Source organism: Embiotoca jacksoni, unplaced genomic scaffold, assembly GCF_022577435.1.
Source record: "Embiotoca jacksoni isolate LCO1_2020_lvr unplaced genomic scaffold, fEmbJac1.0.p SCAF_23, whole genome shotgun sequence".
NCBI classification, from domain to species: Eukaryota; Metazoa; Chordata; class Actinopteri; family Embiotocidae; genus Embiotoca; species Embiotoca jacksoni.
In genome coordinates, this window is record NW_027185374.1 from 2,713,976 (window position 1) to 2,726,401 (window position 12,426).

General features: G+C 41.8%; 1 protein-coding gene across 1 annotated transcript in view; it reads left to right on the forward strand.

The window, feature by feature from the left end:
• wasf1 (WASP family member 1) overlaps positions 1–12,426 on the forward strand; it is a 55,175-nt gene that overhangs the window by 21,345 nt on the left and 21,404 nt on the right. The window contains 2 exon segments of the mRNA XM_069158233.1: positions 2,445–2,599; positions 4,151–4,285. Of these exon segments, the coding sequence (XP_069014334.1) occupies positions 2,467–2,599; positions 4,151–4,285 (268 nt within the window). The 5' untranslated portion in view covers positions 2,445–2,466.

The window sequence follows — 12,426 nt, forward strand, 5'->3', positions numbered from 1 at the left end:
TAGTAATGTGATATTTTTAGATTTTGCGTATTTTTAGGACGCCCTTCAAAACGTACGTTACATTAAATTCCAATCACGAAGAACTTGTTGTTTTTTTTTGCAGCACCTACGGCCATAAGTTGTAATTGCAGTTGTGTTTTTAGACACCACTTCCCAAAGATCCAAATAGTGCAGCCTTTTCTCTTTTGGCAGTAGAAAAGCAAGTCTGTTGTGTTAGCGCCACCTACCCTCTCTGGCAGAACCACCACTGCTAGGTGATTAAAAATGTGCCACAAACTGTGCACCACTCGTTTTTTTTTTATTTTGTGCTGTGCTTGCTTGTTTAGGGTCAGTATAGTAATAGTTTAATTTACACCTTCACTGGCAAGTGGTAGTTCAGAGACTAACCCTCCATTACTAAGACTACCAGAAGCTGTGAAAAGTGTCCGTTGGGTAAAGAGATGCTTCCAATCAAGAGGAGATAGTAAGTGTGTGCACGCAGGCTAGTGATGGGAAGAAATAGAAAGTAACAATAAAAAAACAATGTCAAGAGTCGAGAAGATGTCTTGTTACTTTAGAAGTGGGCAGAGATTTGGGGCTGTGTTTGGGTTTGTGTCGCAGTAACATGGCCAGCACACCTCATTCAAACCACTTTGAAAACATCTTAGAGGTGTATGTTCCCATTCTGTCCTTTTATGGTCACTGATGCCCCAATTTAAGATGCTTACAAGATGAATCACTTCAGCACAGTCTTTTACTGGATTCGCTCTCTACTCCCTCTAACCATCCACAGCTGGGCAACCTCCTAGAATAGCCTTTCTCGCCCTACATTTTTATGGATACGGTCAATAATCATGTTCGGTTTTTTTTTTTTTCAGTGATGGAAACGCCACTAAGAAAACAGCGGGATATTAAAACCACCAGATGTCAATTAAACTTTAATCAGTGCTTTAACGAGGCCTTATCACTGTCACGGCAAGTCAGTCAGTCCATCCGAGCACCTGATCACCACATCATTGCACATGCTTCCTCTAATTAGACACGGCAACAGCAGAGATATCATATTAGCATGATTAAGTGGTGTTGTCACCTGCTCGTACATGTTTTACCCTCCTCCGCTTCTGAGTTCTCTGCCCTCGATTATCACCTTTCTTTTCATTAGATCTGCATTTCTTTAACACCAAATTGCTTTTAATGCTTTATCCATTTCAGGCAATTTATATGATATCTTTTGCCAGTGGATGGCAATACCGGGCTGTAGGTCTGTTTGCTGGTTTACCACTTAAGTTCAGAGGGGAATATCCCAACAGCTACTGAAGGGATTGGGACATTGTTTTGAACAGACATTCATGGTTCCTTGATGTCAGGATTTAGGAGATCCACAACTGGTGGACCAAGACTTTCTGTGTCATCATGACAGCAACATTTGTAGTTGTGAATAAAATATACCTGATCAACAACAACAACTGAGATGGATTGCCATGAAATTTGGTAAGCATCTAGTTGAGGATGAATTGTAATTACTTTAATGATCTTCGAACAAAACTAATGACTGACTAATTCCCTTCACTTCATCTGTACTTTGTAATAGGTGCTAATTGGTATGTCAAACTAGGATAGTGAATATGATAAATGGTCGGTACTTATATAACACTCTATCCCCTTGGTGGTCTCAAAGCCATTTACAGTTTGCTTCCCATTCACCCACTCACACACACATTCACGCACCACTGGCAGCAGAGCTGCCATGCAAGGTGCTCACTTTACCATCTGAACCACAGCCGCCCCGACAAACGTCATGAACATTAGACCTGCGATACAGAGCTTGCTGCTGGCGTAAATGGAGCCTTTATGGCTGATGGCTTTTTGAGGTAAAAAGGTACATTTAAGGAAAAGTAGATCCATTAAGTAAACCAATAATGATTTCCGTAAACCTACTGTGGTTTTGTGTCATTGCTGTGGCTTTTACGGTATTGTCTAGCGGACCTTGTTTTTTTGTGTTGGTGTAAAAGGAGCCGGATTGAGCCTAATGCCATTAGCATGGCTGAGTAGGCAGACAAAGTGCTGAGGTATGTTAGGCCAGCTATGCATGATAAAAAGGATAAGACAGCGCCAAGTCATTGAAACAGATGAGGCAACATGGCTGTTGGCAAAGTCAAAACACGACTTTCCCTCCCATTGTTGCATTCTCGATTTCTTAAGGATCCCTCATAACTGTGCTGTTTACACTCAATCCCCTCTTTGTCTGTTTTACCCTACAACCCATGTCATGTTTGTCATTCTCTGTCCTCCCAGCCTTCCTCCTTAGTTATGAATATTCTGGTCTTGCGTTTGTGAAACTAGTGTTTTCTCCGTCTATCAGGTTTCATGTTGTAGTAAGCAGCGAAATTGGTGTACTAATGAAGTATTTATCCTCTCTTCCCTCTACCTCTGTCCTGTCTCCCTGCTCTGTCTGACTCCTGTAGGTAACGGTGTCGCAGCAGAAGGATGCCGCTGGTGAAGCGCACCATTGAGCCCCGGCACCTGTGCCACACGGTGCTGCCAAGGAACATCAAGAACGAGTTGGAGTGTGTGACTAACATCTCCTTGGCCAACGTCATCCGCCAGCTCAGCAGCCTCAGTCAGTAACACAAGGACACACACGTGCAGATACATACACAGTTTCATAATCAAAATAAACATGGCGCACATACTGTACACTGTCACAAAACGGCTCAACGCTTGTGACAAAGAGGAGGGTAGGCGAGACGGGTTGAAATGCCAATGGAGAGTTATATTTAAAATCAACAAAGTTAATGAGGGGTGAAGATGAACCGCATCAGTGAAGAATGTAATGCGTGGATGGCTGAGAAACGTGTATGCAAGTGTTGAAGGTGAAAGATAAAGTAAACCCAATCAAACCAGGAGATGTGGAGCCGAGGAGAGAGACGCAATGAAACGAGGCTGGTATTTGTGGGTCTGGTAGAGGCCGAAACGGGTGACACCACATCACCTTAACAACCCTCCCTGACTGCAAGCTCGAGCAGGAAGAGGCCACTTGAGCCACAGCAAACAGAAAAGGAGGGGTCGTATCCACACACACACACACACACACACACACACACACACACACACACACACACACACACACACACACACACACACACACACACACGTGCTCCCTGTAAGGTTTTCATGGTTGCATGCTTTTGCATATGGACAGTAAAGTTGTTAGGGAAATTGTTCTGTTTATTTTACTTACTTCCAAAATCTTACTCCAATGGAAATAATTTATGTCAGATATACAGTGTTTTAATTCTTGACTATTTAGAAAGCAAATTTCCAAGTATCCTGCAGTGTTAGTCATTTAATTTGAAGTAGATTTTAGTTGGCGTAATTCTGATGTAAAGCATTGTGCTGTGCTTTTCATATTGCACCATGTGGTTATGACTCATGGGTGATGGCATGAATCCACTTCAATTTATAGAACCTAAAAAGCCTTATTCAGTACATGAAGGAAACGGTGGGCGATAATACAAAATCATGACCTACATTTAACAGCACAAAAGGTCGGAGCTGACATATGACAAAACATTACCATTACAGAAAACTTCAGCCAAAAGTAATAGCATTAGTTTCTCCTTTTTCAGTTTAATCTGTATGTTTATTTTTTTGTTCTTTTACCTCTTTATTGTCAGTAAAACATTTAGTACACTCACATTTCTATCAGAGCAGTCAGCGAACAGCAGTAGATTTCCAAGGGACTGACACCGTTTCTCTCACTCTAAATATTATAGTAATTTTGACCAACACAAAAGATGAAAAGTTCCTCTAGTTGACCGTGATTGCGCTTGACAAAAGAGTTCAGTTTACCAACAAGCTCTACAGTAAGTGTTGATGACAACCTGAGTCCCCAGAGTCAGTTGATGTGAGACATAACTTGGAACATTTTCACTTTAATGTAGCTCTATGAAAAAGACCTGTTGCTTTCAACAACTGAATTACATTACATTTCTATTTTTGACCGGAAGCAACGCTTCATTATCGCTGCATCTAAATGCAACCGTTAATGACTTTGAACTAAATACAGCATATCATTTCAACACATTGTTGTTGTTTTTTTTATTCGTTTTTTTCCTTCTTAGGCATAACAAGATTTATTTTATTTTTTTTAAATGATGTGTCTGTGCAGGTAAATATGCAGAGGACCTGTTTGGAGAGTTGTTCAATGAGGCCCACACTTTCTCTTTCCGGGTCAACTCCCTGCAGGAGCGCGTGGACCGCCTCTCCATCAGCGTCACACAGCTGGACCCCAAAGAGGAAGAATGTGAGTGTTGTAGCTCTACACACACACACACACACACACACACACACACACACACACACACACACACACACACACACGCACACACACTCTGCTCACTATTTCTGTTTGATGTTTCCCTCAGTTTCATTCACGTCTCTGTTCATACAAGGTGTGATCAAAAGTTCAGAGACGGTTCCTGTTGCACTCAAACGTAGCGCTACAGTAATGCACATATAGCAGGGGGAAGCAATCATTTTTAGGAGTAAGTATTCCCAAGTTACGTCGATTGATTAACATCAGCTCCTGAGTTAAATGCATTTTTGTGACCACTGATGTGATTTCACAACCTGAAACTTGAACAGAGAGCACACAAATATTGTTTTAAACTTGGAAAATCCATAAAGGAGACCAATGCAATGCTTTAGAAAGTCTGCGGCAATGAATCAATGAGCCAGCTGGAGTGTTTTGAGTGGCTTTCACGTTTCAAGAGGAGCAAAATGATACTGTCCCAAGACCAAAGAAGGTCCATCAGGTTAGAAGCACAAGCAGGTGGGTTTTCTTTGTCATTTGGTTTGTTGTGCAGCGTGAATTCATCCCTCGGGATTAGAATGTCAACCCTGATGGAAAACCATCTGAACTGTGGTTTGATTACAATTTGCCTGCTGAATGCAGCTGCTGAGTTGTTTTTTTTGCCCGCAACAGCACAAGTTTTGTTCTTTGCTGCTCCGCCTCGCAGAATTTGTCTCCCTGTGACTTCTCTCTGTTCCCTGAAATGAAGTTCAATCTGCTGGGGTCACTTTAGACACTGCGGAGGAGATCCAGCACGAATCGCAGATGGAGCTTGCTGCACTTACAGAACGGGACTTCCAGGGAGTAACGGGTGTATCTCTACTCAAAGTGACTACTTTGAAGGGGATGATGGCCAGATTTATATCTGTTGTTGTAGGCACACTCTCTGAACTTTTTGATGGCATCTTGTACAACATTGCACATATGGCTTTAAAGAACAGGTGATGTCTTTTTTTTTTTTTTTTTTTTCTTTTTTTTTTACAGTCAATAGGCAAAACCTCTTCCAAACACTTGCCAGATTTTTTTTTTTTACTTTGGCTTGATGCTTGTTTCCCCAATAAAGGCATTTTCTTTGTGAGGAGAAATTGAATCCGTGGTCAGGCTGTAACTGGTGTGAGGAATCATGAAACAGAAATGCGATAATCTGTGTGACTGTCAGGTAAACCAGGTTATCCTGCGAGAGAGGGGAGGCAGGATGACAGGGTAGCGCATCGAGTGGAGAGTGCAGTGGGTGTAAAGTAAAAAGAGAGGGAATCACAGCGGTATAATACCATGCTCCGAGGCACAGTATCGATTTCCCATGGGCCGGCAGCGTGTTTACGGCTTTGCACAATGCTACTCTAACTGCCTCCTCGTCACTGACAGAGACAGTAAAATGCTCACTCGGCCGTACTCGCTGCTTATGGCGTTTCTGTGAATGCAAGCAGAGGCTTTGGTGCCTCTTTTAAAAGGCAATGAATGCTTGCTTAGTTTTAGCAGAATGTTTGTCAAGGAACAACTCGGTGCAAGCCCACATTACTCAGATAGTTCATCCCAGTTGACACTTTTTTTTTTCTTTTTTTTTTCACCTACCTATGTAACAACAATCTCCTCCACATCCATTGAATTGCTTTGCCCCCTTCATGACTTATCCCTTCTCCTCTTCCTCCTCCAGCATCTTCTTGCCATTTCATTCCTTCTCTACTCTCCACCACTTTCCCATCATCCCTCCAACCCTTTACCCTCACCCTGTCCATGTAGAGTTGCTGTGCTAATTGAATGATAGTGAGTGATCTAATTGTAGAAGTCTGGTGTGCAGGTCTCAGCTCTTAAGTGAGTTCATAATATCCTGCAGAGGTTGAAGGGCAAACACGCGTGCACTAACGCACATTTTTCTAATGTTAACAAGTCTTGGCCTGCAGACGGTAACGAATTAATTCATATTTATATTTTTAGATACACATCTATGGATGTAGTTCTGGAAATATGTAAGCGGCAACAAAGCCAATCTTTGCGTCGCTTTGTCAAAAGTTTACTTGTGCATATTCATATGAAATTACACTTTTGGACACAGATTGTGCTGAGGTGATTCTGTATTTATGCATGCGTGCGCGACAACATCTGTGCATCGGATCCATGGCCGTCATAAACGAGCCTGACTATCCGCCGTTAGCCCAAAGTACTGGCTTGAGAGACGGCGGATAAGAATCAGCTCAGTGGCAGTTTAAGTGTGTGGTGGTGGTGGTGGTGGGGGAGGGATGGAGAGTAAGAAAGATGGAAGGATAGAGGGATGGGTGCATAACACAGGGCACTGCAGCAAAAGCAGTGGAGTGTAAAAGGATCGTACCGCAGAGTTTTCTGGGCCAGGTTGAACTGGCCTCCTCTGCAGGTTGCAGAGATTTCCCACTCACTTCAACTCCTCCACATTCATTTATATCCAAATGAAGTTGCCTTGTAAATGGAAAAACCCACACTTCCCTGTCTCTCCTGTTATTCATTAAATATTTGTGAAATCAAGTGATAAAACGGCAAAGTAGCCTCGGGTGTTGTGACTGCCGAAGACAGAATGTGACGCAAAGATGGACAGTGGCGGGAGGGGTTTAGTAAAGGGTTCGTTTCCCATAAATGCCACCGTGCGTCCTCCCCAATCCCCACCCGTTTTTGTTTTGTTTTACCCTTATATGGTCAAACACGCACCGCTGTACAAGTGGATGCTTTTAGCATAAGCATATGACTTGCCTTGTAATTGTCTGTGTGGGTCTGTGGTTGCCATGGGAGGAGGCGTGAAGGAGAGGGGAACGAGTGCATACAGGGATAGGACCATAAATCAGTACTGTGGAAGAATAAAGATAGGAGGATGGTGGTCGGGCAGGATGGAGGAGAGCGCAGCACACAATAAGTAGTTTACAGATACTGTCCACAAAAGCCCTCAAGTTTCTTTCAAGCTTTTCCAACTTCTATTCCCCCATCAAAATTAGACTAACTGAAAGATCTTTCTCTCGGAACCAAATTAGTGCACAAATGATTTCTTATTCATGGCCAAATTGTTACTGTAATTAATATTAACATTTGTCAGCAATTATTTAAAGGGATGTATGCAAAATTAATATTAAGTGTTAAGTTTGAAATTTCCATATATAGAAAGAAATGAATGTACTCATAATTGTTAATTGATGCAAAGAGCTGCACAATGAATCGTATAAAAACGGCTTCATTATTCATGCCTCTATGCGATCACATTTCTTTTTTGCCTCATTTTTGTTAGACATAAGCTGCATCAAAACAAGCGGTTCTACTCTCTCCGACAGCGATACACTACGTGATGCAGAGCAACAGAAAGCAAAAGCAAGTGAAGCTGTAGTGGAAAGCCAGAGCTGTAGTGTTATTTACACAACCATCAGATTGACAAATCTACAGTCCAAGGCTGTGAGAAGAAATACGATCTGCTTTATTCTACTAAAACCCTGCATTATAAACGACTATGCCGAGGCAGCAATATGTTGCTGAGCTTCTACGAATGACCACTGTTCCTCTTTGTTAGTGCACCTTTCCTGATTTAATTGTGATCTTTTAGGACTCTTCCTCTTGATTTTTGATTTTTGATTTTGAACCAGCAATTAGTGTTGTGATTTATATAAATTCGGTTCAAAATTGCAGCTCCAGAGATGAGTCAGGCCTGATATAAATATCTGTATACGCCAACCTTATCAGAGGTTTAACAGCCACCATTCAGCAGAACTTAATGAGCTTGTAAAGGCCAGATAGTTGCCCTCCTTAATGCTGAGTCATCATTTGCAAGCACTGCAGAAACGTGTATAGTGGCAGGTGTCAAAAAAACATCACTAACATCCCTGAGATTTCCAGCTCAGTTTATAATGAGCGTAAGCAGATATTTCGTCAATGATTGCTGTAATGAAAAGTGTTTTTTTTATCCTCCCTGTTTATCATGTAAGCTTTGGTTGCAGTTAATCTTTGAACAGATTATATTCTCCAAAGAGAATGAATGAAATAAAATAAAATAAAAACTACACCATATATCTAACTATGACAGATGCACAGTTTTTATACCCAAGAACTCAATTTTGATTTCCTTCACAATTCAGACATACTGAATGACAAGTGCGAGTTCAGCATTGGTTATTAAGGTCAGTCACAATCTTGGAATTTCAGTATGCGTACTCTACTTTGTGATCGTCAGAGGAACACTGTGCAGCTTAGTTCGGTTTGACCACATACACGGATACACCACAGAAGTAGAATCGCAGGATTCTGACACGCGCACACCGAAGTGAGCTACGTTTCATCGGTCCAAAGCATGCGGACTCGGGTTGTAAGATGGTGGACGACGTGGCTGAAGGTCGGAGCGAGATGCGAGATGGAGGGATGGCCAGACTGATGTATGCAGGATTATTGGTGGTGCAGTGTTTGAGGTCAGAAGTGCTTCATCACATGAATTTATGCATGTCCACTCTGACACTCACAAGAGCACGCACACACTGACACCTTGCCCACACCCTGCTGACCCTTTAAGGGGCGTCGTCCCTCACTTTGCCCTTTAGGCCTCGCTTTCCACTCCTCTTTTCCACTCCTCTCCAGACCGCCAACCGCCCCTTGCACCTGCTCTGTCTGTGTTGTCCTCTGCAGTCTTTTCTCATCTCTCTGATTGATCTCTGCTCTCCCTCCATCTTGCACGCATGCTATTTGTGTGCTGTCAGGCTCTCTTCCCCCTATCACTCCAGCCAGCCAAACTAATGGCCTGTATCCCCTATTTAATGGCACCATTATATCACCGCACTGGCTGCGAGCCATCATGGAAGGCCACAAAGCCCCCCCCCCCCTGTTTCTTTATGGACTGTCTTGTTCTGTATATCTCTTTATTAGTCCTTCTGGGTCTGTTTATTTTTTTTTTACCTATCCTGAAAGTGGTTTCCGCATCTTCTTTTACATATTGCATTACATGACATCTTGATCTTTTAGTATTTTGCGTTTCTGTTTTAGTTTGTTTTTGTCTTAAATTGCTTGTTAACCCTCCCTGGCTCCAGTCACTGGCATCTGTTACACGAGTTGGTTTGTGCTGCCCCTTCATCTCTCTTTGTATTTTTTATGTATCTCTTGAGTTCTTTGATTTTTTTTTTTTTAAAACAATTAATAAAGCAGTATTTTAAAATAGGCTAAAGTATATTCTTTGCCTCTGTTTGTTATTTATCATCTTTATTTCCCCTGTGATTGAATGACTGGGTTGGTAAGATAAGGAATTTGTTTTAAGCCATTTAAAAAGATAGAATTAGATGTTCAGTACAAACATTCCCGGCAGGAATTAATGTTTGACTGAGCTTCAGTGTTTTAATGCGCTTTCTTTTTCTCACCTGTAACCTACATACTGAATTCATATATTTTGCTTTACCTTATTTCGACATCAGGTTATGTGAGGGTATGGTCGATTTGAATAAAATCCTGTGTCAACATAAAAGTTGAATTTATTGTAATTCTCTCTCGCACAGTTCTCAGTATAAAGGGGAAGAAAATTGTGTTTGTTCAGTGCAATTATAAAAACAGTAATAATAGATACAATAAAAAACAAAACTGAAAACAAGTACAGTGAAGTGCAAGTGCTCATAAGCTGAGTGGAATTGATGCAATAAAATATATATATGACCTTGTGTCAGATCAAATATGTTATATTTTCAATATCTGAATGTTTGGTTATACTGCAAATCAACAAATAGGTCTATTTTAGCTGGAATACTGGAATTTTATGCTGTTTTTGTATCGACTGATTAAGTACTTTAATTTTTTTTAGGCATTACATTTGTTGGATTCGACAAAAACAGGCATTACAGTTATTTATCCACATATTCTTTCTCAGTTAATTTAATGATAGAAAACTGGATATAGCACATTATGTATTCATATGATGGTAATAACGTAACGTATACAGTGATATACTAAAGATTTTAGTCATCCCTTACGCCTATTTATGCACACAACCTGATTGTATTTCTGGCCTGTGCTGCCTCACCATTTGGCAACCAGTGGGACATGGCCATATGGCAAAATTTACTTCATGCAGATTTATGATTATTCATCCAAAAGCGTTATGGGTGATGATGAGCAAGCAGTTATTAGAAACACTGTGACACACTTAAGTCAACCCCAAAATGATGAGGTGACTCCTGCAGTTCATTCGTCCTTCTTGGTACACAACAATTCACAATGCATTTGTGAATACTAATATTATGTCCCAGTACTGTATTCAGATGGTTTACATGTACTTTATGTATCTTTATTTAAGAGTCTGTCTCACTGCAGTACAAGACTCGCTCTGTTTACTGTGCAGAACACTTGTGATTTACAAGGTTTTTCTATGCAAATGAGAGAACTTCCAGATAAATTTGAGCAGAGGAGAGGACAAAATGAAAGACGGAGGACAAACAATAAACAAGCATGAAACGCAAAAGTCAGGAGGGATGGGAAGAGACGGAGCAAAAGCTGAAAGCGTGACTCAGGGCTGCAGGAGGAAGTGAGTAGAAGGGGAAATATAGGGCAACATTTGCATTGAAGTACAACAGAGGAGAGCCGTGCCTGCATGCTAAAAGACAGCTTGGTCTGTGACTTTTCTTATCTACTATTGCTGCGTGTAGGACTGCATCTCTATGAGATTGGGGTTGAAAAGAGGGGGGGAACATTTTTTAATTTTTTTTCCCCCTGAAATTTGAAGGGAAGTTGAAGGTGTGTGTGTGACAAGAACTTCCTCACCTCTCCTTAGTTGAAGTGTTTTGGCCAGATGCTATCTGTCTGAGGGAAAGATATGGGGGGAAGAGATAAACGATCAAACACGGGTTACAGATAAGAAGCTTCACATCCTGCTGCACCTGGTGCCGTTTCACCCAACACACACACACTTTTTTTTTTTTTTTTTTTTTTTTTACCTTTCTCTGTGAGGACCCTTGTTGCCATAATGTATTTCAAAGCCCCTTTACTCTAGCCCTTACCATTACAACTAAATGCTTGAATCTAATGCCAACCGTTACCAGTTGAAGGTGTGAAGAAAGAGAGGACTGGACAAAATGTCCTGGCTTTGAATTTTTTTTTCCTCACAACGCAGGTCTGAAACTCAGACTAGTCCTCACAAAGATAGATGGACAAGTACACACACACACACACACACACACACACACACACACACACACACACACACACACACACAGCCTCGTCATCTCTCACTGACCAACTCATTCATTCACCAACACGCACACTCACATTTGTCTCATTAGCAAAATGTCGTTACTAAATGGATGTAGTTGGTTGTGTGTGTGTGTGTGCGCCTCCTCCTTTCTGCTCACATTAATTAGTGTGGTGTGTCTCTGAGGACTCGGTGCTGCTCACTAGAGGTTTACAGCCTCCTCACTCTGCATCAAACACATCCTGGCACATTCCTCTGCACTGCCTCTCTTGTTTGTCGCATTTGCACCTACTTGTCACACCATCTGACAGGCAGCCCGTGCTCTCCCTAAATTCATTGGGGCAGCAGGGCACAGGGCTCTCGCTCAACATACACCAACAGCAAATGGACACTCACCTGCTGGCCGCTGGCTGCTCCTGGCCCTAGCACGGTGTTGTAGGACTGTAACACTGCTCTCTTTGGATCTGTTGCGTAAACTTGTGAGTGGGAGAGTGTTGGCATCAGCTCAACGCTGAACTTTCATGGCCTTCACTCATCCCTGCCTGTGGAACAAGCAAGGCAAAAAGTGAAATGCTGCACAGTATTAATTCAACAGTTAACTTGTTCTTCTACTTACTGGTGATGCTGCAGCATTTCCCAGATTTCCAGAGCTCTTAAAATTAAGACCTTTTTTTTGACAGAAAACTGAATTATCCTCAAATAATCAAACTCACACTTGTACCAGAGGAGTGCAATACAATAAACTTCAGTTCCATCAGGGGTGAGTAAAGGATAAGGGCAAAACCCGAAGTCATAGCCACAGCGGCATGACAATTCCTCTGCCTACGTTGATCACAGAGGAAAGAAACGCAACAGATAAGAAATCATGGTGAGATTTAAAAATAAAAGGACTTGGATGTTTTCCCATGTTAAGAAGACGAGAGGAGTGATG